The sequence below is a fragment of the Lepidochelys olivacea genome, assembly GCF_965140295.1.
Source record: "Lepidochelys olivacea isolate rLepOli2 genome assembly, chromosome: 3".
In the NCBI taxonomy this organism is placed as follows: Eukaryota; Metazoa; Chordata; order Testudines; family Cheloniidae; genus Lepidochelys; species Lepidochelys olivacea.
This window is the reverse complement of record NC_140413.1, coordinates 100,816,189-100,842,914: the sequence shown is the minus strand read 5'-3', so window position 1 is coordinate 100,842,914 and position 26,726 is coordinate 100,816,189. Positions and strand designations below refer to the sequence as shown.

General features: G+C 43.5%; 2 protein-coding genes across 4 annotated transcripts in view; one reads left to right on the top strand and one right to left on the bottom strand.

Moving 5' to 3' along the window:
• AKAP7 (A-kinase anchoring protein 7) overlaps window positions 1–26,070 on the bottom strand; it is a 133,046-nt gene extending 106,976 nt beyond the window's left edge. The window contains exons 1-4 of one of the 3 annotated variants that reach the window (XR_014710996.1): window positions 25,114–26,068; window positions 13,939–14,091; window positions 12,983–13,122; window positions 2,912–3,048 (exon numbers count right to left, since the gene is read on the bottom strand). Coding sequence is in view for 2 of the 3 variants with exons in the window: in XM_084624370.1 (XP_084480496.1) it covers window positions 2,912–3,048; window positions 12,983–13,122; window positions 13,939–14,091; window positions 25,114–25,378 (695 nt within the window). In the remaining variant the exon portion in view is untranslated. Of the gene's footprint in view, window positions 1–2,911; window positions 3,049–12,982; window positions 13,123–13,938; window positions 14,092–25,113 lie in introns of all 3 variants that reach the window. The other 2 variants (XM_084624370.1, XM_084624371.1) reach the window with 2 other exon arrangements.
• EPB41L2 (erythrocyte membrane protein band 4.1 like 2) overlaps window positions 24,721–26,726 on the top strand; it is a 289,024-nt gene continuing 287,018 nt past the window's right edge. Inside the window, exon 1 of the mRNA XM_084624357.1 lies at window positions 24,721–24,742. The gene's annotated coding sequence lies outside the window, so the exon portion shown is untranslated. The remainder of the gene's footprint in view (window positions 24,743–26,726) is intronic.

Genomic DNA, 26,726 nt, shown 5'->3' with positions numbered 1-26,726 from the left:
GGGGACAGAGGATTTGGGGAGATGAGGGTGCACAACAGGTCTAGACTGGCCTGCTCTCCCTGCTGCTCTTTCTGGATGGCTACCTCTGTACCTCTCCCATTAGGGGAGCAGGGCCTTATGCGTAAGGCTACGTTTATGTCACGGAGATCATGGAAGTCACAATCTGTAACTTCCAGAGACCTCTACGACATTCTCTGCTTCAGCCCCTGGAGAAGCAGAGAACACCTCCCTCAAGAAAAAAGGCGCGAAACGATTGTCTGCTGCTGCTTTCACGGAGGGAGGGAGGGAATGGGGGCCTGACGATATGTACCCAGAACCACCCGCGACAATGTTTTAGCCCCATCAGGCATTGGGATCTCAACCCAGAATTCCAATGGGCAGTGGAGACTGCAGGAACTGTGGGATAGCTACCCACAGTGCAACACTCTGGAAGTCGACGCTTGCCTCGGCACTGTGGAAGCACTCCGCCGAGTTAATGCACTTAATGCTCTTAGAGCATTTTCTGTGGGGACACACACACTTGAATATATAAAAACAATTTCTAAAAAAACGACTTCTATAAATTCGACCTAATTTCGTAGCGTAGACATACCCTAACAGACGTATTGGAGCATAAGCTTTCGTGGGTGAACACATGCATCCACTGAAGTGGGTATTCACCCATGAAAGCTTATGCTCTCATACGTCTGTTAGTCTATAAGGTGCCACAGGACTCTTTGCCGCTTTCATATATCCTTGTACTTTGTCTTCTAACAATGCCAACAAAAACAGTGACTGTTGTGTCTTATTCCTTAAACAGAACTCTCTTGAAGGAGATGAACATGTAAAGCGTTCCTCCCACAGAATTAAATAAGGATTTGATTCATTTTCTGTTAATGCATCCTGATTTATTTGCAGTGCCCTAGGTAAAACTCAAGATAATTTGGAGTAAAAGTTGAAAACCACTTGACAATTTAAATAAGAAGACCAGAAAAAACGAGGACATTCACATGCTACTATAATGTAGTAACTTTAAGGCTAATACAAAAATTGACTAAAGAAAGGAAACAAACAGCTAATGTTTAACTGCAATTGCCAAACAAAAAATGTAGTTTAAATTTAAATGAAGGTTTCTAAATTGTGCACCACTCATAAAAACAGCTTTGAAAAATGTTATACTAACAAACTTACACACAGTAAAGTTTGGAAAGTCTCAGTTAATTCTGTCAATGAATTCTTATTATTTTACTAAATTTACAAATTAACTATAAAGTCAAACAATCTTCAGAAGAGAACCTTAACCTTAGTTTTCTATCATACTACACTGTAGTTGTATGGATATGACTGTGTTCCATGGATTAATAAATGATATACTGTCCTCTCAGATGTCTCCACACCCTCTCACATTTGATCTAGTTGTCTTTGGTCTAACGTAATATTCATCTGCCTCTACTGTTGGAAAGGTTTGCTCACCCTTCTTCAAGGAGGCATGCAATTTAAGGGGACTGTTGGATCCCCAAGTGTTTCTGAAGTCCCAGGAGGGGTATTCATCAGTATTTTGCAAAATAAATGAAACTATTTTTCTTGTATGTGGACTGTCACAGTTCCCAAACCCTTTATGATTTCTAGATTGAAACTATAATGTGCAACTACGTTGGACTCCCACCAGAGATCATTCAAAGCTCATCTGTTGCAGAATGGAGCCTAACTGCTTAATGAAATTGGCTACTCCACAGACTATACTGGCTTCCTATTTGCTTCCAAGTGCAATTCAAAGTGTTGGTACTGATCTTTAAAGCTCTATATATAGCTACCTGAGACTGTGACATCACCTATCTCCTCATGCTCTGTTGAGGTAGCTAAAATCAACTAACTACCTAAGTTGGTTGACCTAGAGAAAAAAGAAAAAGCAGCTGTCAGCCAGCAGAGAGAAGCTACTACCTGTACTAATTCTCAGCAGAAAGAGAGATGAAAAACCAGGCCTAAGGAGCAGGTTCAGAACGGGACATGGATGGATAACTCTGCCTAAATAACAGGTTTCAGAGTAACAGCCGTGTTAGTCTGTATTCGCAAAAAGAAAAGGAGTACTTGTGGCACCTTAGAGACTAACCAATTTATTTGAGCATGAGCTTTCGTGAGCTACAGCTCACTTCATCGGATGCATGTGAGAAAACCTGGATTTGTGCTGGAAATGGCCCACCTTAATTATGCACATTGTAGGGAGAATGGTCACTTTGGATGAGCTATTACCAGCAGGATAGTGAGTTTGTGTGTGTGGTTTTTGGGAGGGGGGCGAGGGGGTGCGAGAACCTGGAATTGTGCAGGAAATGGCCCAACTTTATTATCATGCACATTGTGTAAAGAGTTGTCACTTTGGATGGGCTATCACCAGCAGGAGAGTGAATTTGTGTGGGGGGGTGGAGGGTGAGAAAACCTGGATTTGTGCTGGAAATGGCCCACCTGATGATCACTTTAGATAAGCTATTACCAGCTGGACAGTGGGGTGGGAGGAGGTATTTTTTCATATTCTCTGTGTATATATAAAGTCTGCTGCAGTTTCCACGGCATGCATCCGATGAAGTGAGCTGTAGCTCACGAAAGCTCATGCTCAAATAAATTGGTTAGTCTCTAAGGTGCCACAAGTACTCCTTTTCTTTCTGCCTAAATAAAGCATTATAAGGTGGTGAGAGAACTGAAACACTTTCATCTTCCACAGGGCACACTTTAGTTTCAACTCAGAATTAAAGGGTTAAGCATACACCATAGTATGTTGTACTGAACATTCCAAAGTCCAGGTATATAATCAGTCTTGGGAAATTTAGAATTGTTACCCTTTATACATGTACATTAAAATGGGATCCTCTTCCCTGAATTCCCCTACAACCAAAGAAATAGATTTTTAATGTACATAATTTAACAGCAAAACACTTACATGCCAACTTCTTCTTCGCTGGATAAATGCATCACTAACAGGGTGACATGTAAGGAGCCATAACGAACCATTGCTTGGGAAAACCTGTGATCCTTTTGTACTACTATGTCTTGGACAGCCTGAATACCTCTTGTAATCTAAGAGAGACGAAAAAATATACAAAAACACAACTAGTCATCATAGTTTTTTCTATCCCACAATACAAGCAAGAAAGAAAACAAACTCACTAAAATGCTGGTAATAGCTCACCTTAAGTGATCACTCTCGTTACAGTGTGTATGGTAACACCCATTGTTTCATGTTCTCTATGTATATAAATCTCCCCACTGTATTTTCCACTGAATGCATCTGATGAAGTGAGCTGTAGCTCACGAAAGCTTATGCTCAAATAAATTTGTTAGTCTCTAAGGTGCCACAAGTACTCCTTTTCTTTTTACATAAAACCTGTTCAAGCAGACACAAGTTTCATCATCTTCTTGACAGAGTTTTGTTAATCTGCCTGAGTAAACTCAAAGTGGGTAGGAAGTAATGGAGTTGCTATTGTACGGCTGGACATCCCAGAGTCAGGGTTCAGTAGCAGCTTGTCCTCTGAAGCATGATAATTCCCAGAACAGGTTTTAAGGCAGTAGCTCTCAACCTTTCCAGACTACTGTAATCTTTGCGGGTATCTGATTTGTCTTGCATACCCAAGTTTCATCTCACTTAAAAACTACTTGATTACAAAAACAGATGTAAAAATACAAGTGTCACTCACAGCACACTATTACTGAACAACTACTTTCTCATTTTTACCATTAATTAAAAAATTGGAATATAAATTACTTTTTAGTATATACAGCAGTATAAACAAGTCATTGTATGAAATTTTAGTTTGTACTGACTTTGCTAGTGCTTTTTATATAGCCTGTTGTAAAACTAGGCCAATATCTAGATGAGTTGATGTACCTCCCTGGAAGACTTCTACGTACCCCTGCTTGAGAACCATTGGTTTAAGGTGCTCCACTTTTTTCCCCCCATGCTATGCTGTCAATATCCTAAATTAGAGGCTTCTGCAAGAACTTCCTCCACCAGCCTATGATAAACCTCATCATACAGTAGGGGATGAGGGACTACAGCCAGCTTTTCCAGGATCTTATGTGTAGCACACAGATGAGAATTCAGTAAATAATGTGCTGGGCCATTTGAGTTACAACTCCTGAGTTTTCTATTTGAGGAGAAAGCTAGATAGTACCCATTCTTCAAATATATTTTTAGGAGTTGCTTTATACAGAATATTGATACATACGGTTGTTAAAATACTGTCAATCTGCTTGTTTTAAAAAAAAAATTAACAACTTTTCTTTCTATCAGGAACTACACATAAAAAAATGCTTGCATGATAAATTTTGTCCAACAGTCTTTACTGCATATGAAAATACAATCATCATGGTTATTACAAAAATTGCTACAAAGCCTAAATATAATATTAGTGAAAATCAAATCAAACATAGCTGATTTACTATAATCTTGAGTATTTGGTAAAATGAGTAATTTCTTGAATTATAAACAGATTATCATTATCAAACACTACAGCCAAGCGAACCTTTGTGCAAATCACCTAAAAGAACCAATTTAGAAGACCTCAAAATGACTTTGAAATCTATAAATTAAAGTTGTGTAAAATGGGGGTGCGTGTGTGTGTGTGTGTGCAGCTGAGTAGCCCAGAGTCAGGGCTCAGTACCAGCTTGTCCTCAGCAGAAGCATGATAATTCCTGGACTACACACACATGCCAAATTTTCATAACAGAAGAGTCTGCTTTTGGATTTAAAAAGAAAAACCCCTTCACATGCAAATCTTTGCCTTTCACTTTATATTAAAAACCTTATTGATGCTGAACACCCTCTCCCAAAGAAAACAATGAGAGTTGTGAGCGTTCAGCACCGTTCATGATCAGGGCCTTAGACAATCTCTGCTACATGAAAGCCTTGTCTTTACGTGCCATGTACTTCCTGTGGCACCATATAAATAAGTAACAAATTAGAACAGAAGGGGAGTGATGGCAAAGAAAGTGATCAGGGCCTTAGACAATCTCTGCTACATGAAAGCCTTGTCTTTACGTGCCATGTACTTCCTGTGGCACCATATAAATAAGTAACAAATTAGAACAGAAGGGGAGTGATGGCAAAGAAAGAAGGGAAAAAATAGCATGCCTAGTAAAGGAAGATGTCTAATGTCATCTGAAATTTTTTTTCGCAGTGTCTGAGCATAAATTACACTGCAGTAAGATTCTACTAGTATTTTATCTCTGTCACAATTTGGCACTTGCATTCCCCCAAATAAATGACACTTTCACTGAATTCTCAAAAGACATGAAATATGTAGCTTCACAGTTACACAAAATGTTGATGAACATGATCCCAGATAATTGCAATTTATTTACTGCACAGATAATACATAATGTCATAAACTGGAGAAAAGTGCAATTATCCCAATGGGGAAAAGTCCAAAGTATAAAAATGGAGTTTTTCAATTACCAGTTTACTCAGTTTCTGATTATAGTTTCCAGGAAAATTTTCAAGACAGAAAATAGTTTAATTTGTTCCTTCCTGAGAGACAGCAAAAGAAAAAAATGCAAGCTCAGTTATAACAATACAAGCCCTTCAGGATACAGAAGATATATGCTTACACAACTAGGAAGCTATTATCAAGACTGTCCTGGCTCCAAACAAACAAAACCCCAGATGTTTATTAGCGAACAAGGTCAATTTCAAAGATGGCAGACCACAGCTGGGTCCAGAGGCAAGCCACAGCTAACCTTACCATCAGAGAATGAGCAGGGAAGTAAGAATCGAGATGCCCCTCTGTTTCAAAGTCAGAAATGGGAAAGAACAGAGAGAGCAGCTATGAGGGTCAGCATTCTACACTAGTGGTTCTCAATCAGGGCTTCCTGTATCTTTGGAGGTACTCCGAGATCTTCCAGGGGGTATATCAACTCATCTAGATATTTGTCTAATGTTACAACAGACTACATAAAAAACACTAGTGAAGTCAGTCCAAACTAAAATTTCATATGGACAATGACTTGTTTATACTGTGATCTCTCTCCTGCCATCCATCTCCACCCTCTGACAAACAGAGGCTAGGGACACCATTCCTTACCCATCCTGGCTAATAGCCATTAATGGACTTAACCTCCATTAATTTATCCAGTTCTCTTTTAAACCCTGTTATAGTCCCGGCCTTCACAACCTCCTCAGGCAAGGAGTTCCATAGTTTGACTGTGTGCTGAGTGAAGAAAAACTTCCTTTTATTTCTTTTAAACCTGCTACCCATTCATTTCATTTGGTGGCCCCTAGTTCTTATACTATGGGAACAAGTAAATAACTTTTCCTTATTCACTTTCTCCACACCACTCATGATTTTATATACCTCTATCATATAACCCTTTAGTCTCCTCTCTTCCAAGCTGAAAAGTCCTAGCCTCTTTAATCTCTCCTCATATGGCACCTGTTCCAAACCCCGAATCATTTTAGTTGCCCTTTTCTGAACCTTTTCTAATGCTAGTATATCTTTTTTGAGATGAGGGGACCACATCTGTATGCAGTATTCAATATGTGGGGGTACCATGGATTTATATAAGGGCAATAAGATATTCTCCATCTTATTCTCTATCCCTTTTTTAATGATTCCTAACGTTCCGTTTGCTTTTTTGACTGCTGCTACACACTGTGTGGACATCTTTGGCAAACCATCCACGATGACTCCAAGACCTTTCTCCTGATTAGTTGTAGCTAAATTGGCCTCCATCATATTGTATGTATAGTTGGGGTTATTTTTTTCCAATGTGCATTACTTTACATTTATCTACATTAAATTTCATTTGCCATTTTGTTGCCTAATCATTTAGTTTTGTGAGATCTTTTTGAAGTTCTTCACAGTCTGCTTTGGTCTTAACTATCTTGAGCAGTTTAGTATCATCTGCAAACTTTGCCACCTCATTGTTTACCCCTTTCTCCAGATCATTTATGAATAGGTTGAATGGGATTGGTACTAGGACTGACCCTTGGGGAACACCACTTGTTACCCCTCTCCATTCTGAAAATTTATTCCTACCCTTTATTCCCTGTCTTTTAACCAGTTCTCAACCCATGAAAGGATCTTCCCTCTTATCCCATGACAACTTAATTTACACAAGAGCCTTTGGTAAGGGACCTTGTCAAAGGCTTTCTGGAAATCTAAGTACACTATGTCCACTGGATCCCCCAAACATGGTCCACATGTTTGTTGACCCCCCTCAAAACTCTAATAGATTAGTAAGACATGATCTCCCTTTACAGAAACCATGTTGACTTTTGCACAACAATTTATGTTCTTCTATGTGTCTGACAATTTTATTCTTTACTATTGTTTCAACTAATATGCCCAGTACTGATGTTAGACTTACCGGTCTGTAATTGCCAGGATCACCTCTAAAGCCCTTCTTAAATATTGGTGTTACATCAGCTATCTTCCAGTTATTGGGTACAGTAGCTGATTTAAAGGACAGGTTACAAACCATAGTTAATAGTTCCGCAATTTCACATTTGAGTTCCTTCAGAACTCTTGGGTGAATGCCATCTGGTCCTGGTGACTTGTTACTGTTAAGTTTCTCAATTAGTTCCAAAAACTCCTCTAGTGACACTTCAATCTGTGACAATTCCTCAGATTTGTCACCTACAAAAGACCGCTCAGGTTTGGGAATCTCGCTAACATCCTCAGCCGTGAAGACTGAAGCAAAGAATTCATTCAGTTTCTCTGCGATTACTTTATCGGCTTTAAGTGCTCCTTTTGTATCTTGATCATCCAGGGGCTCCACTGGTTGTCTAGCAGGCTTCCTGCTTCTGATGTACTTAAAAAACATTTTGTTATTACCTTTTGAGTTTTTGGCTAGCTGTTCTTCAAACTCCTTTTTGGCTTTTCTTATTACATTTTTACATTTAATTTGACAGTATTTATGCTCCTTTCTATTTACCTCACTAGGATTTGACTTCCACTTTTTAAAAGATGCCTTTTTGTCTCTCACTGCTTCTTTTGTATGGTTGTTAAGCCATGGTGGCTCTTGTTAAGTTCTTCTACTGTGTTTTTTGATTTGGGGTATACATTTAAGTTGAGCCTCTATTATGGTGTCTTTGAAAAATGTCCATGCAGCTTGCAGGGATTTCATTCTAGTCACTGTACCTTTTAATTTCTGTTTAATTCACCTCATTTTTGCATAGTTCTCCTTTCTGAAATTAAATGCTACACTGTTGGGCTGTTGAGGTGTTCTTCCCACCACAGGAATGTTAAATGTTGTTATATTATGGTCACTATTTCCAAGTGGTCCTGTTATAGTTACTTCTTGGACCAGATCCTGCGCTCCACTCAGGACTAGATCGAGAGTTGCCTCTCCCCTTGTGGGTTCCTGTACCAGCTGCTCTATACATTATACACTGAAATGTAAGTACAATATTTATATTCCAAATGATCTATTTTATAATTATATGGTTAAAAATGAGAAAGTAAGCAACTGTTCAATAATGGTGTGCTGTGATACTTTTGTATTTTTATGTCTGATTTTGTAAGCGAGTCATCTTTAAGTGAGGTAAAATTTGGGGGTACACAAGACCAATCAGACTCCTGAAGGGGTACAATACTCAGGAAAGGTTGAGAACCACTGTTCTGCATAATCTATACTATTCCAAAGGCAAAATATTGTTATACAGAAGTATGTTTGTGAGCCTCTGGGAGAAGTCCATCTCTAGCATGTCCCTCTTGAATTCAGGTAACCAAAATTAAATGCAACAAACAAGGTGCAGATGTGCGACCAATTTGCAGGCTTCCATTTTCAGGTTTTGTTTATTATTTCTGTTTTAATACAGCCAAGTATCTAAATTAACTCTTTTGAGCAGTGTGATACAGATATCCGATATTTTAATTAAGCTAAACAAGACTCCTCTTAGATCTCTCATATCTAGTGATGAACCCATTAATAGATATGAAATGTTTAAATTGTTTTTCCTATTGTACATTACCTTTCACTTTTCTACATGAAATTTCATCTGCCAATTTTGATGACAATTTAATTTAATTTAGATCCTTCCAGTCTTCTTCACAAACCTTGGTAGTTTTAATTCAGTAAAATAAATTGTTGAGTGCAGATTTCAACAACTCGCTATGTACCTCCTTCTCCAGATAATAAAGTGTTAAAAATAAATGTTTCAAAGGAGTCTAGTTCTGATCCCGTGATCATCCTCACCGTAACTATTTAGAATTATATATTGAAGTTATCAAATAACATTATTCTTACATGCAAGAATTTGGTTTTCTGGCATGCAAGAATAATGCTAAAAAGTTAATACAAAACTGATTACCTTTAGAGTTGTAACACATCAAGTATAATCAATTTAATTAAAATATAATCTTGAGGACCTAGAAACAGCATCTTCAGACACATAGCATGTCAGTTGAAATTTAACCTCATCCAAGCAGATTTACCAAAAGTGATGGAAACTATTATTATTCTTCATGTAACTATTTCTGTAAAATTTAACAGAGTATGAAGTTAAAATTTATGGAGCATCATATTTTTCTTCCAAAGATTCAAAACACCATTAAAATAACAGCAAGAGAAATCTCTCAGTCACAAGCAGGATAACTCACTAAATGTTTCCTGAAAAATCCCCCACTGCAAAACTGTTCCTGAATCACAGGGGTGTTTTTCACTGTAAAGCTAAAAAATGTAAGTAAAATCTTAATTCAGAAAGACTTGTACTATTGCCCAGAACACCTCAGAAGTAGTGAAATGAAATTCTCACAAAAGGAAGCTCTTTGTCCATCATCGTCTGAAATGGCAACACTAGTTAGAAGCTCCCCTCTAGCTTTACAAGATCCCATTTGTATTCGTTGGAATTTTTCCATTCAGGATAAAACTACCATTATAAAATCCAACCAGCACCTCCCACTTCCAGTTCAAACCCTACATCTAAGAAAGTTACAAACAGAACTTTGTAACATAAAAGCTCAGAATGACAAAGTAAATAAATAATAACCTCCATATCAAATGCTCTGAGACTTAGCACAGCTGCTATCCTCACAATTATTGTTAATGACAAATTAAGTCAAAAAAAGGAATTACCAACTTTAGGCATCATGAAAATGGCTGCAGAGTTTAGTCCTTTCTGCTTTAACAACAAAAATTATTCAAATCCTATCAGCAATGACAGGAGCACTTTTTTTTCTTCCAGTTATGCTGTATCAATTTATTCAACCACTACACTAGCCTGGCAACTGTTATATAATGGGAGCAAAAATGAGGAAGTGAAAGATTCCAAATTCAGATGGTGTAAGAGATCTCATTTCTTCATTATCTAGTAAAGGCTGCCTTGGAGTCTGTATAATTAGTCATTGCAATCTTCCTCCATACTGACACCTAAGAGTGGAACATTTCACCATAACTTGCATACCTAGTTTGGTTTTATTAAATTCATTTTCAGCCATTATTCAGAATTCCTCAATACCGAGGTCTGTGTGTGAGTATATAGCACAGATGCAATTCCACTCTCTGGGTGACCCTCAAAAACATCTGATGGTGTCTGCTAACAAATATTTTTAAAAATCTAGTTCAGACCCTGTATTCAAATACTGGTTTTGACAGTATGAGTTTTACACCTAACACTGTATCTTATTTTCCTTGCTGAAGCCACAACAGGTACTCAGAACAGCCATATCTAACAAAACTCCGTGTATATGTCAGCTAGTGAGAAGGAATCGTGCTCAGCTATTACTACCTTAACTAAGACAATGCATGCTAACCATGAGACAGACCAGGTGTGTGAGGTAATATCTTTTATCCCTATCTCACCCACTTTGTCTCTCTAATATCCTGGGACCAACACAGCTACAACAACATTCTAAACAACCATGAGATACATGTTCTTAAAGATCCTAATGTATGTCTTGAAACTGCTTGCACTGCATGAAACTCCAGCAATCTCTCAATTTAGTTAAGAACATGCATCAACATGCTTCTTAGAGACGTGAAACTAATAACTGCCTAACTGACTCTCAACCTATATATGTGAACTGGATGGATTTAGATTTTCAACTTTAACCATCATTGCTTGTCCCGGAGTTCTGAGCAGTAACAGAATTGTCCAGTTCTTCTTCAGACGGTCAGTTATCACAACACCCTGCCTTCTGGATGGAAGAAATCACTGAATGACCCCTTTTGGGGGAGGAAGAGAACCAACCAGTATTTCTTAGGTCCCAGTCCTGCAAACACATATGCATGCATGCAACTTTACTCACGAGTAGTCCAAATCAATGGGAATACTCATAAACATAAATTTAAGCATATATGAGTGTTTGCAGGATTGGTGGCACTAGATTGTAGCTGGAGTTTGTCTGACACACTGTATCAGTCTATTTTTAACTGAAACCTATCCACATTAAAAATCAAATCACACACACACCCCTATTGGGCGAGCTGCTTTTCTACTCAGGGCAAATCAGACTTTATTATTCCACCTAACCTAGAGTAAACAGTAAGTAATTATTTTTAAAAGCAAATTTCAGGATAAAAATAATTATTTAAGTAGCTCTGGTCCCCTAATGATATTTGACACATTGGCCCTGATCCTGCACCTGGCTCCACAAGGATGGAGTACCAATGACTTTAGTGAGGCTGTGCATGGATCAGAGGTCTATCTGTGCAGTCAGTTGCAGAATCAGAACCAAAAATGAGCATTGCTACTAGAACTGAAATATTAGTGAGATGATAGTAGGTATATGCAAAAATCACATAGTATGCCTATAAATGCCTCTTTTTAGACAATAATGACCCTGAAATATGTCCTTTACATAACAGGTTTACAGTTTTTGGATTGAGGTGATCTGTTCACCATGAATTATACAGCAAATTGGACAAATTCCACGTTATTAAAGGAAAACAGTCTAAATGAAATCTACTCAACCTCATAAAATGAGCTAAAGTAGTTTCATGTACACCTGTCCTCAGTCCTCCTACATTTTTGTGGATTCATAATGTACACTTTCCTATTTTTTAAAGTGTTCCTCTCCCCTGTTGCTGGGTGAATGACTTTCACAAACAATCTGAGTATACAGAGGGAAACAGTAAAACTACTTACACACAAACTACTGTCAAATCCACAAATCTAACAACTGGATAACAAGAGAAAAAATGGTCTCTAATATCTTTCAGTTAGAGTAATCCATTGCTATTTGTAATAATGGTTAGTAAAAAAAAAGTTTCAGACAGTGTGATTCTTAATTTGACACTGTTCCTTAAAGAATAATATAAAATAACTGGTTATACTTTAGGCCAGTGCTTCTCAAACTTGTTTGATCAGGCCCCCTTTCTTTGTGTCAGTAGTTGTTTATGCTATGCTCTCCCACCCCAAAGTCCACATACCACCATCCAGCTCTGAAGGCAGGGCAGAGAGCAACAAGAGTTTGCTGGGTGCCCAGCTCTGAAGGCAGTGCCATGCCAGCAGCAGCAAAGAAGTAAGGGTGGCAATGTGAAAAGTGATATTTGTCAATAACACTTTTCACAGAAGACTTAGCACCCCATTGCCACCCTTATTTCTGCGCTGCTGCTGCTGCACCCTAGGGCTGACAGACAGAGCTCCGCTGCCTCCAGGTGATGGATTGTGGGGGTGGGGAGGAGAGAAGAGCCTGAGCCTAAGCTGCATCCTGATGAGCAAAGGGTGGGGAAGGGGAGAAGAGGTGAGGGATTGGGTAGGGGAAGACAGTTCAAGTCGGGGGGGAGGGGGGGACTTTGGCTGTCCCCTTTATCTCTGCCTCCCAGGTGTGCACAGCCCTTCTCCATAAGCCCTAACCACCGGTGCTGACAGCCAGAGCTCTCTTCTTCTTTTATTTTTTTTTTTAAAAGGAATACTGCTCACACCTCCCTTGACACATTCCTACGCCTCCCATGGAAGGCACGCCCAATAGTTTGAAAACTACTCCTTTAGGGTAAATATTGCTTGCCTTATTTACTCCTGTTTGAAGTAATTTTGCCCATAGAAAAAGGGAATAATAGAAAAGAATACCACCTTTGGGTTTGTAATTGGAAGAGAGATGAAATAGTTTGGCTGATATTGCTTTTTCTTCTTTGTTTGATCATCTTCTTCAGCCCTCTTTCTAGTAGTTCTTTTTCTCCTCTTTTTAAAATACATTTCAAATGTACTAGTAACTGGGGGAAGAGAGGGAGAAGGCAAAACATTTATTTACAGATTAATAAAAAAACATACACAATAGGAAATACTACACCAATGTGAGTTGGTCTTGAGCCAGCAACATAAAGGTAAAAGGCACTACATCCCATTAAAAGGCCCTCATTCTTACTAAGTTTTCAAAAATAATATACCAATATAGCAGGGGTAGGCAAACTTTTTGGCCCGAGGGCCACATCTGGGTGGGGAAATTGCATGCAGGGCCATGAATGTAGGGCTGGGGCAGGGGGTTGGAGTACAGGAGGGAGTGCGGGGTGGGGTAGGGGGTGCGGTGTGGAGGAAGGGGCTCAGGGCAAGGGGTTGGGGTGGAGGAATGGTGTGGGGTGTACAAGGGGGCTCAGGGAAGGGGGTTGGGGTGCCGGAGGGGGTGTGGAGTGTGGGAGGGGGCTCAGGGCAGGGGGTTGGAGTGCAGGGTGTGGCAGGGGGCTGAGGGCAGGGGTTCGGGGTGCAGGAGGGATACGGGATGCAGCAGAGGGCTCAGGACAGGGGGTTGGGGTGCGGGCTCCGGCCTGGCGCCACTTACCTGGAGAGACTCCGGGGTGGCAATGGCACACATCGGGACCAAGGCAGGCTCCCTGCCTGCAATTGGCACTATGTCCCTGCAGCCCCTGGGGGAGAGGGGACAGAGGGCTCCATGTGCTGCCCTTGCCTGCGGGTACCTCCCCCGAAGCTCCCACTGGCCGCGGTTCCCTGCATGGGCCAACTATCAGATAAGAGCCTAAATGTTTGATCTACATATGTTTAAACCAGTGTTGTTGTTTTTTAAATATACTTACTGCCAAATTCATCTTTAATATCTGTACTGGCAAATGGCATTTCTGCCATTGAACAATCCATGGAGTCAGGAGGACTTTGTGACCCTTTTCTTCTTTTTGTTCTTTTCTTTTTCTTTGGAATGATTTTTTCCCCCTGCACATTTTCCAGCCCATCTGGAATATATTTAAAATAACACATTTAGTCTTAGATTTCTAATTTGAGACTATATATACAGTCTGTATTACTCTATCAGTAAGACCAAATTGCTCTTTCCCATTTTTTTCCTGCTTCAACATATCAGTAAATGTGCTTAATCAAAGTTGGACCTCAATCCTGACCTTACATTACATTGGAGTAAAGGAGTGTATCGGTCCATTTAGCCACATATGCTGGCTCCATATCATCTTGTCCAGTCCGAAGGAAAGGCAGACAGATGTAGAAGGGGTCACTACAGGCTTATCTAGACTGGCAAAATGAGCGATGCTCAAAAACATGTTGTTTAACATCTCTGTAAAAATCAACATGTTTTTAAACATTACTTAGTACCTAGTGTTAACAAAGTCAATGATGTTTAGAAACATGTGAGCTGGTCATGGTTAACAGGTTAAGTATCTCTCCATTGATCCTGGTCCCTCTTTTAAGATTGCAGTAACGTCTGTGGAGCCACCATTAGGTGGAATTCTGAGGTGACAATGTCCTCCTGTGATGGAGTGTCCAACTCACACAACGCCTGAAGGGGTAAATTAGGCCAATTAAACTATAGGCTGCACCCAAAGGAAAGCCAGGGTGTGCTAAGACCTAACTGCTGATCAAGTCCGGCTGGGGGGAACTGGGCCATCCCAACAGAAAGGGGCTGCCAGGAAATTGTCTGCAATTACTCCATGGGAGAGGGGAGACATGTTTGGGAGTTACAGTACCAAGCTGCTCCTTCGGAGGCGTGTGTTTGGGCTGATAAACCTAGAGAGGGGGGGAAGTCAGAATGTAGAGCTGAGAAGTAGGAAGGAGTCCAGGGCAAGAGTACCATAGTCTGGAATAAAGCAGGCTATTGTCGTTACAGATGCTGGACTGGAACCTGGAGTATAGGGTGGGCCTGGATTTCCCTACCAGCCACAGGAGGAGTGGTGTAGTCAGGGCAGAAAAGGGAATACTGCCATTTTTGTATGGAGGGACTTTGATACCTTGGAGGGCTGAGTCATGAAGAAGGACCACCCTGAGTCCCAGAGAAAGAAAAAGACAACGGGGTGAGGAACCAACAGAAGGGGGCATCAAACCTAGAATCATCTAATCCCCAAAGGAACCAGGAGGGGGTGCTCCAGCGGTGAGTGGACCCCATGATACCTCTCTAATACCATCCATTTCACTGAAGGGTGTTTCTTCAGTCCACTGATCCAACCCCCTCACCCAAAAATAACTCAGGGGAGGCAGATTGCCACTTTAAGCCACTGGGTAAAAATTCCTCCTTATCCCCCTTGTGAGTTTCTCTTGAACTCAGTGGGACTACTATTGTCAGTAAAGTTAAGCACAGTGAGCATCTGCAGCACTGGGGCCTTGGTATGTAACCCAATCCAAATGATCAGGCTGTACAAAAGGTTCATTACTCTTCTCAAATATGAAAAGCTGATTGGTGGGTAAGTCTTAATATTTAGTAACTGATATGTACCTTTGCAATCCCCTTTTTTATATAAGAGAAATAGTGATCAGTTGGTTGGTTGGTTCTTCTCTCATTCAGGAAGAGAACAGTTAAAGGTTCCCAGTAATAGTGGCGTATCCTTACTAGTCACAACTGTAACTTTATTTTTTCCACACTCACAGGAAAGTAGTTATGTTTTGTTTGTATTTCAATATATTTGTGAGGATGTGACTTATGTTCAAGAAAACTTTTTTTACTTTGAAATACAGAACTGCCAAAGTTTTGGGCAATTCCCAGACACTTTATGCAAAATATTTAAGTAAATATGTTGCATATTTTAATTCATTTGCATATAATCATAAACCCTAGCTATAAACAAAGTGGGTTTAGTGCTCATATACCTCCGCTGTCTGCTGCCCTGCTCATCTATAGGGCAACAACAAGGAAGGTTACCCTACCACCATAGCTCAGCTCTGATCTGGGGTGATTTCTAGAAACAAGAGGGCTAAGTCAGTCTCCAAGGCCCATACTGAGTCTGCCAATTAGTGCAAAGCATGGTAGTGATGACTTTATGATGCAGGAGCTGGAACTGACACTCACTAAACCCAACTCACAGAGGCCACCAAACATCCATTATTAGACATGAACAATCTGTATTTAATACCTGCTGAGTTGGATGCAGTCATACTTGTGACCTACAGGGACAAAAAGACTCTGAAGATCATTAACAATGTCACGAGGCATCTAATCCCCTGATAAGGGTTAACGTTACATCTTCACTCAATATACTTTGATTTTCATTTAAGAGAGCTAAGTTCAGTTTCTAAGCTTCTTTGTGAACTACAGGTGGCAGGATATCAAGTCAACACGATAATGAAAGGGTCAGCCTAACCAATGATTCATTCAAAATATTTTTTCTAAACTTACTAATGTAATAAACTAATGTAAGTTTACTCAGCTTTCCTTTTTGAACAAGCAAGTCTCTAGCCTTCATTGTTATAGAGGTTGCTGAGAAACACCTGGACCAAATTTCCAGGGTTATCCTAATGGCTCAAACAAGAGGGCAAATAAAAAGAATTCTCAAAATATATATTTTTAAAATGTTCTGATTTATAGCCAATCTCAAGACTTGAGGGGTCAGACTCATTATTTTCAAATACAAATGGTTAGCAATATTGCAGGCAGGATCTTCCTCTCTCTGTGCACGCACACACACACCCAACATCATCCACACACTGCTCTGTTTTCTTCAAAAAAAATGCCATAATATGTGCCCCCTACCCTGTTCTTAAAGGGAAAACACCCCTTAACCAAAGTACAAAGACTAAAAATAAAACAAATATCCAACTTCACCTCAATGTGACTTGCAATATGAAATATTCATCTATTCTAGGATCTGCACACTAACTTGCCTATATTTTTTCCTACGTGGGTCATAAACGAGAACTGAATCCATAGCCCTCCGACAGACACCATAGATGTCTACCACTTTCGCTACAGGAATGACTACATGAGATGTGCTGTTATCCTCTGTGACGAGCATCCCAGAGAGAGAGAAAACACACTGTTTAATAACTGGGTTACATAACTGTGAACTAGCAACTGTATGTTGGGCATGAGGATTCTATTCCTGGCTCTATGAGTAGAGTACGGTCTATAGGTTAAAGACATCATAGTGACTCCCCTGTTTGAGTAACTTGCAGTGACTAAACCTGGGATTGCTAATTCTAAAAACCTGAGCTTCTATCATTTGGGTTAAAGATCACTGTATATAGCAGTGGGGCAGCAATAGACACATAAATCTCTCTGGTCTAGTTGCTAAAGCAGGATAAAGATCGACACTGCATAATTTGGCCCATTATATCTGAAAGGCAGCATCGCAAGATGGGTGAAACTTGGGGCTGTTTGTACTAGCATTGCCTACAGTGCCTTATCCAACCTCTCTCATCTGTAAAATGGGTAAATGATTGCCTCACCTGAGGTAGAGGTCAGAGGCCTGGGTTAATAAAAATTGGGAAGTGCACAGAAGTATTAAGAATAGTCAGCAGAAGTGCTAAAATTAGAACCCATGGTGTCTTGTATACACCTTCCTCTATTAAATAATCTGTGGGGAAATGGTTTCTTTCTGAAATGTCTGACATTTTCCTATTTGTGCAGAAACATGTGACAGACTTTGAAAATGCATAAGTGTCACATGAAATACATGAGCTATGGCAAGTCTCTCTGAAGTTAACAGGTCATTCAAATATAATTAATAAGCAACAGGACAATTTAAAATTTCCTACAAATTGTCAATCATTACAGTATTTCCATCTACTAAGAGTTTTGAAAGCTGTAGATAGGGAGCCAACATAAATCACAATTCACTTGTCTCCACTCAGTATACTTTGATTTTCATTTAAGAGAGCTAAGTTCAGTTTCTAAGCTTCTTTGTGAACTACAGGTGGCAGGATATCAAGCCAACATGATAATGAAAGGGTCAGCCTAACCAATGATTCATTCAAAATGTTTTTTCTAAACTTACTAATTATGCAACATAAATTTATCCACAAGTCATCTGTTCCTACGTTTGCTTCAGACTCTTTCATTTTATTCTGACATTATACATATCCAATTATATCTTCTAAAAAATGTAAAGCTGAAACCTCCTTTTGCATCTCTCAACAACTGTGCACAAAAGCAAGCATCCAGCAGTATTCTCCTAGTAAAACTCTACATTACAATGGTGTTAGTGTACTGGAAAATAAACTTATGTCAGAATTGCAGTTTATCACAGGACACCTCATTACCACAGACAAGCACATTTTCAAAGCTCCACTGATAACTAATGCAGATATTCCAAATCTAACCCCAGGGGAAAATTTGGCAGTAAACATCCACATTATGTTCTTGTGGCATGCAAAGCAACCACTGATTTGACAAATGTAGTGTAACAAACCTGATCTGTGTTGTTAGGACCCTGTAGACTGTTTCTTGGATACCACATCCCTAGTGCTAGGGAAGACAAGACAACAGATTAAGTACTAATTGGCTTCAGCATAAAGTGGGGGAGGGGAAAATCACAAAGTAAACTGTGATCTGAGTACTGAGGCTACTCAGGAGCTGTTCCAGTTACTCAACTGGATATTAAATGACTAAAAAGACCTGAAGAAGAGTCCTGGGTAAGCATAAAAGTTTGTCCCCCTCACCACTGGTTGTCCAATAAAAGACTACCTCACCAACTTCCTCTCTTTCGAACGAAATAAGGTATTTAGGAGGGTTGCCTGCTCACTTAGTGGACACTAAGAAGCAGAGATACAAAAGTTTTTCTGTGAGCACTCTTTGAACAGTATTCTATTTATTATTATTATTTATTATTTAACTTAGACAGTGGTAGGTTCAGAGGCCAATCAAGCTGGGGTCCAAACCTATGCAAAATGATAATCCCTGCCTCAAGGAGATTACAACCTAAAGGACAAGACATAACCAATGAAGGAAACAAACAAGCAGGTCAGAGTGTTGAAGAGGGAGATGGGCTAACAAAAATAACAGGTTATGTGCAATTCTTAGACAATTGAGACCAATACTTGTATTTAATTTGAAATAGCAAAAGCTAAAGGAATTCCCTTAAGGACGATCTATGAGGCTGGCGTATTTTTATTGGCTCTAGGAACTGGTTGGGTGTATGCATGTGACCTTTTTTCTCCCTATCCTTCACAAACTAAGAATATGTTTGGACTAGATTCCATTGTGATAGTAGATGTTTTAGTCTTACTTTATACTAAAGCAGGGGTCTCAAACTCAGTTTACCTTAGGGCCAGTACCAGTCCTCAAATCCTCCAAGCGGGCCAGTGTCACTCATGCTGCCCAGAACCCGCCCCCCCACAACTCCACCCCCCACCTGCCTAAGGCTCTGGGAGTTTGGGTTGGGGAGGAGGTCTGGGGTAGGGGATTGGAGTCAGGCTCTGGGAGGGAGTTTGGGTGCAGAAGGGGTGAGAGGTTGGGCTCTGGGAGGAAGTTTGGGGGCTGGGGGGTGTGGGGAGGGGGTGCAGGCTCTGGGAGGGAGTTTCGGGGCAGGAGGAGGTATGTAGGGAGGGGTGGGGGTGCAGGCTCTGGGAGGGGGTCGGGGGTGCGGTGCTTACCTGGGACTCCAAGGAGAGGCAGGCGGGGGGGCTCCATGCGCTGCTGCCCCCAGGCACTGCCCCCGCAGCGTCCCATTGGCCGCAGGGGCGCTTGGGGCGGGGGCAGCACACAGAGGCACAGCCCCGCCCCGCTCCTGGGCCGCAGGGAGGGGCCGGCAGCCACTGGAGCGAGCAGGCAGATGCAGCTTAGCTCCACTGCCAGGGCCCCTGGCAGGGGAGCGCCCAGGGGCAGCAGGTGGGGCCAAGGGAGAGACCAACCCCAAAACTTCTGGAGCCCCGCAGGCCACACTGAGGAAGCTCGCAGGCTGCAGATGGCCCACAGGTCAGGATTTTGAGACCCCTTTATTAAAGCATGTTGCATAAGGTTCCTGCACCAGATTTCTCATTTACAGATGTATAATCAAAAATTGTCTCCTTATGTAACTAACTAGAGGAAGTAATATGTTCTTGGTGGCTTTTTATAATCCTTTTATTTTTATTGTCTTCTTTTCCTCTGCTTTTCATTTGTAAACCCTATATGTGAGATGCTAGATGATCAGACAATCTTAGTCATGTGTAAATAACAATGACAACTACATGTTACGGATGAAAGCCACTGTCAAGGTATACAGGCTTTGTTTAGTCTGACTTTAAAAATGCTTCCACTCACTTCAATCCTTTAAAATGTGAATCCTATATAGAAGTCCACATTTCCAGTTAAGCATCCAGAAGATAACTTGATTTGGGTTTCTTAGATCCCAGGCCTGCAATCGAGGCCTATCACCCACTGATTTGTGGGGCTCCATGTAAACACAGGGGTCTGTCCAGATGGAGTCAGTTGCAGGACTGAGGGCGGTATGCATGTTGGCATTTGTACAGTATGTTACTTCCTCCCTTTTCTCAGGCTGCTAAGAAAGCAGTGTGTTGAAAAACAAATGCCACTCTGAAAAATTGTGCCTGTTTACAATAACAGATGGGCAGAGCAGAGGAACAACTAGTCTTGACAATGTCCCTCTTTCAGTCACTGAGTGATGGATGTGCAATTGGCCTAAGTTGGCAAGCACCAAGAGTGTGCCTAAATCCTATAGGATGAGTTCCAAGTAAACAACTCCCTCCTTTCTCATTCACTGAAATGAGTTGGTCATTACTCAAATAAAATAGACTCTAAGCATTAAATCTAATGAAAGAGAAAAAGCTTTCTACTTTGGTTTTTAAAAGCCTTAAATTTAACAATAGTTTAAACTGACATCTTGCTAGTCTGATATTTATGTAATAGAGAATACAGTATGAATGAATGCCTTGACTATCAAAGGCTGTTAGAAGTTCAAAAAGAAAAGGAGTACTTGTGGCACCTTAGAGACGAACAAATATACTTGAGCTCACTTCATCGGATGCATGCAGTGGAAAATACAGTAGGGAGATTTTATATACACAGAGAACATGAAACAATGGGTTACCATACACACTGTAAGGAGAGTGATCAGGTAAGGTGAGCTATTACCAGCAGGAGAGGAAAAAAACCTTTTGTAGTGATAATCAAGGTGGGCCATTTCCAGCAGTTGACAAGAACGTGTGAGGAACAGTAGGAGGGAATTTTATTTTTTTTAAATTGACTTTAGTTACCTTAGCCAGATCTTTATAATTTTAATATGAAACTGCAATACTCTCTCATTTTTATTCACTCTAATGGATAACTGAATCTCTTTCAGTTACCAGAGTGAAACTTTTATTGGGGAAGTATCAGTAAAATGGTAGTCCACTGACAGACATTCATAGTTAAGGAGATGGTGAAACTGATGGCTATTACTACTTTGAAAACTTTTGTGTGTGTGTGTGTATATATATATACACACACAATTTGTGTGTGATAGCATTCCTCATAGGCGCAGGGAATTGGGGGGTGCTGCAGCAGGGTCCTGGTCCCATGCCCAGGAGTCCTGGCTGCTGGCCCCACGCCTCTGCTTCAGGCCCTGTACACAGCCCGGCCCTGCACCTACACTTCTTGCCCCCAATGCTGCCACCAGTCCCATTCCTGAGGGTCCTGGCTGCTGGCCCCATGCCTCCGCTTCTGGCCCTGCATGCGGCTGCCAGCCCCGCGCCTGAGGGTCCCAGCTGCTGGCCCCGTGCTCACCCCCCGCTGTGGCCACAGCCTTGGCCCCCTTACCCTGTCCGAGTCCCCCTCCTCCCAGAGACGTGGCCTTGCTCCCGGCCCCAGCTCTGGGATTGGAGGGCGCAGACAGGCTAAGAGGGCCGGCTTTCAGCATGCCCACTATTAAAAATGTTCCAGTGCCACTGGCATTCCTTTAAATAGGCTGCAATTCTCTCATTCTCATTTTACCTCTCAACTGAAGTCTGTTTATGATAGGTCAAAAGTTAGGGATGCAAATGGAACTACCTTCTTAAGCACAAATCACCTTTTTCATAACCTGTTTGTGACTCGGCATGTCTCATCCAAATTTTCTAGTATAAAAATGAGAGCATCTTTCAGTAGGGGAAAGCAGCATATCTGAATTTAAAATAGGAAAGAGTTAAGAGTTCTGATCCCTACAATCATCTACAATACACTTTGTGATTTAACAAAAGGAATATAAGAAGAGAGGGATAGCTCTTATCTATTTAAACATATCTGACTGCATTCCTCTTCCCCTCCCTTTCAAGGTAAGACCTGCCCAAAATACCCTATAGTCCAGTGGGTTGGGCACCTTCCTGGGTGGAGGGGAGAGAACAAAGCTCAAGTTCCTGCTCAACTTCAAGCAGGAGCGGGAATTGAATTGTGGTCTCACATTTCCTGGGTGAGTGCTCTCAACGCTTGGACAAAGGTAATCGGGGGGAGGGGTTGCACCACTTCCTCCACTGGTGTTTCAAGAGGGGCCTGATCTGGTTGGTGTTCTCAAAAGCTGCCCACCATATTGGGCATCAAGGTAAGATAGGCAGGGGAACACCTAGTTTAAGGATTCTGCCAGAACTTAGGCATGAGTTAGGTGCCCAGGTGTCAGGACTGAGGCACTTGTGTGCATGCTAACTGGCAGATTTTTAGCTGCCTTTTGAGACTTTACCCGTGGAAATTTCAGCACCTAAGGACTTTGGATGCTGTGTTTGGTGGCAGCTGAACAAGGATTTTGAGGATCTAAATAAGGGGTCTCAAACTCCCAGCCCGCGAGCCTCCCCAATGTGGCCCGTGGGGCTCCGGCAGTTTTGGGGCCGGGTCTCTCCCTTGGCCCCACCTGCTGCCACCAGGCGCCCGGCAGCACAGTGGAGCTGAGGGGCATCTGCCTGCTTGCTCCAGTGGCTGCCGGCCCCTCCCTGCAGCCCAAAGAGGGGCTGGGCTGTGCCTCCATGCGCTGCCAGCACCCCTGCAGCCAATGGGACACTGCGGGGGCAGTGCCTGGGGGCAGCAGTGCACGGAGCCCCCCCCCCCCCGACCCAACCCGCCTTGGAGCCCCAGGTAAGTGCTGCACCCTCGATCCCCTTCCCAAGCCTGCACCCTCTCCCCTTACCCCACCAGCCCCCAAACTTCCTCCCAGAGCCCAACCTCTCACCCCTTCTGGACCCAAACTCCCTCCCAGAGTCTGCACCCCAATCCCCTACCCCAGACCTCCTCCCCCACCCAAACTCCCTCCCAGAGCCTTAGGCAGGTGGGGGGTGGAGTTTTGGGGGGCAGGTTCTGGGTGGCATGAGTGACATTATTGGCCCGCTTGGAGGATTTGAGGACTGGCACTGGCCCTAAGGTAAACTGAGTTTGAGAACCCCCTGATCTAAATGCTGGTGTTTAACTTGTCCCTTCCAAAGGAAAAGGAGGATGGAGGTGTATGTTAAAACTATACATAAGAGTTTAAGCATTTACAATTGGAAATGATTCTCTAACTATGGTTACTGTCCACACATTATTAACATTACTGTTAAACTGCAAAAGCTAGGAGTATTTTGCTTTGGCCATAAGATAGGCATAAAGAACAAGAAGTACTTGTGGCACCTTAGACTAACAAATTGATTTGGGCATAAGCTTTCGTGGGCGTTGGGCAACACCCATATTTTCATGTTCTCTGTGTATATATATCTTCCTACCGTATTTTCCACTGCATGCATCCGATGAAGTGGGTTTTAGCCCATGAAAGCTTATGCCCAAATAAATCTGTTAGTCTCTAAGGTGCCACAATGGCTCCTTGATCTTTTTGCTGATACAGACTAACACGGCTACCACTCTGAAACCTGTCACCAAGAAAGGCATAGGGTTTCCATTGTTGTTCTGCAACTAGCTGGTAATACTACTTTTGCAGTGTAGCTAGGATCCTAGCTATGTCTCTGTATAATTAGTACAGATGATCTTCCTTTCTCTCAGGTTGCCTGCGTGTAAGAATATATTAAAGTTCATATGCCCCACGTTGATGCTGCCACTCTGTGCAAATGTCCTCTGCACACCCCCTTCTTTACTAAGATACTATAGGAGGGGATACCTGCTCAGATTTTCCTAGACTGGTCTGACACCCTGGCTGCCTGAGTTGGTAGATGTTGATGCACCTAAAATATCTCAAACAACTTGATATTAAAAGCTGCTATGTGGACACAACCCTGTCTGTTGTAGTCAGTTAAATGAGTCATACACTAACTACAAAAACAGGGCTGTACTGATACCGTCTACGCAACCTTAGTCTCTTCCTACCCTCAAAGACAGGAAGGAGAGTGGACGTTGCTCCGCATGTTGCACTTTCTCCCTCCCTCCTGCTTTACAGGGAGGATGGTGTTGTGTTTATGGCTCGGAACTGGGACTCGGGGGAGGTGGGCTCACTCATTGCTCTGTCATCGCCTTCTGGGAATTACCTCACCTCACTTAAATCTCTTGTCAGTTCCCCCTCTGCAAACAGAGGGCTAAAAGTTTCTTTGGTTCTTGCCTATTTACAATGTGAGCTCCTTGGAGTGGAGACTGTTACTACAGTGCCGACCACGAGGGCGGTGGCTGTATGTGTTATCAACAGCCCAGCTCGGGCAAAAGGACTTGGCAGCGCCTTGACTCCTCCCTTCCCCCGGTGCAGGTAGAAAAGGGGGTTTCCGGCTGCGCACACGGTACCGGCCCATGTTAACTGGGACTGCTTCCAGGTGGGCCTGGGCCGGGACGCGGGAGCGCAGGGCGGCACCGCCAGTGGTGGCGTGGCTGGAGCCAGCACAGCAGCGCTGGGGGCGGGACACACACACACACACACACGCCCGCCTAGCACCGGGGGGTGGGGGGACAGGCGATGCGGAGAGGCGCGGCGGCCGGCTGGCCGCGGGGTGGGGCTGGTGCCTGCACTCGGCGGGCCGGGCTCGCAGCGGCGCGGTCTAGCCCCGCACTCGGCAGAGTTGGCTGCAAAGCAGGGGCCGGAGCTGGGGCGAGACCGGACCGGGGGCGGGGGGGTCAGAGCCTGGCTGCGCGCGGGACCCACCCCCGGGGGGGCTCTGAGGCCCGGGCCGCCCGGCCGCCTTCTCACCGTGTTCCAGGGACTCGCCGGCTCTGGGGGGCGGGTCCCCGGCGGCTGCCCCCGGCCCCTGCGCCTCCTCCGCGGCGGGTGAGGGCAGGGCGACGCCCCCGCACTGCGCCATGGAGCGCCCCGAGCCCAGCCGCCAAGCGGCCGCCGCTGCCCGCCGCTGCCCCCAGCCAGCCGGTGGCGCCCTGTGTCCCGGGGCGGGGAGCTCGGCAGCCGCCGCCAACAGCCGGGCGTGGTGGAATCGGAGAGTCGACAGCAGCCTCCGCATGACTGCGGGGGGCCCGAGATTCGTCCCACCGCTACGGGACGGGACAGGGGCCAAATTCAGTCACCGCGCCCCGGGGCGGAGGGGGCGAGCGCGCTTGGGAGAGAGAAGGGAAGGTGGCTCCCGGGGACTACGACTCCCAGCGTGCAGTGCTTGGGGACGGCGGGAGCGCTGTCCGCGCGCGTGTCGGTGCTCTCCGGTTCGGAGAAGTACGTGCCCGGCCCTGGCTCCGGCTCCGGCTCGCGCGCTGGGAGGGGCTGATCCCGCGGAGGGAGCTCGGGCGGAGTCCTGCCTCGGGCTGCGGCTGGTGGTGGCGGCTCGGGGCCGCTTAGCCCCAGGCCTGAAGGGGCGGGGTCCCCCCGCTCCTGGCACGCGGGCAGAGTTTGGGCATCGCCAGCGCAGTGAGACCTGGGCCGCTGGCTCGGCCCTTGTGGCTTTCAAGGGGAGGCTGTTCCCCGAGCGCACGGAGGCCAGTGCCCGTGACCCCCATGCGCTCCAAGTGGCAGGGGTCTGGAGTCCTATCCCGGGGAGGGGGTGAGCTCTGCCAGGGACCCCACTGAGTGGCCGGCTCCTGTCCCGCAGGGCTGGTCCAAATTCCTGCTCCGGGCAACGCGACCCACCGGGCGCATAGGGTGGCAGTTCCCCTCACAGAGGTTTGGCCTGGCCGCCCCTCCATCCGTAAATAAAGTGTCAGGTTGCACAAGCGTGGTTATTTTTTGTTTAGTTTCTCTGTGTGTTTGCTGTGAACTTAAACTCGTGGCCTCGCGCAAACGTCATTATGAAAATTTCTGTTTGCACAATGGCGATTTGGAGCTTCAGCTAAACAAATTTTTCTAGAGCATAAATGTACTACCTAGAGTGCAACAATCGGACAGGTGGATATTTAATGCCTTTCATAGTAGTTGTAGAAGTACACCATATATATTTAGGAGAACTAATATTGGATCTTACAGCTGCCCTCTGGGAATTGTGTCTGGGTTTCAAACTAACCCCTAGGAAGGGCCTGGGCTCCAGCTCCAACGGGAACGTTTACACTGCTATTTTTAGCTTTGTAGTGCACCCAAGTCAGTTGACACAGGCTCTGAAACTTGCTGTCACAGGGTGTGGGGGGGTTGTTTTGTTTTGTTGTTGCAGTGCAATTATACCCTTTATGGATACTAGCCGGGGCAAAGCAAGTCTGCCTTGGGATTTTCATTACCATTTAAGTTTAGAGTGCAGCAAGCCCTTTGTTCAGATTTTGGTGGCACAGACTTCATTAAAATAAGCCCAGCTTAACCTCAGAAAGGAGCAGTTGGGATGGAGAAAAGTTAACTCGCACAGAGTGAAAGTATGAGTTAAATTGTCAAGAAAA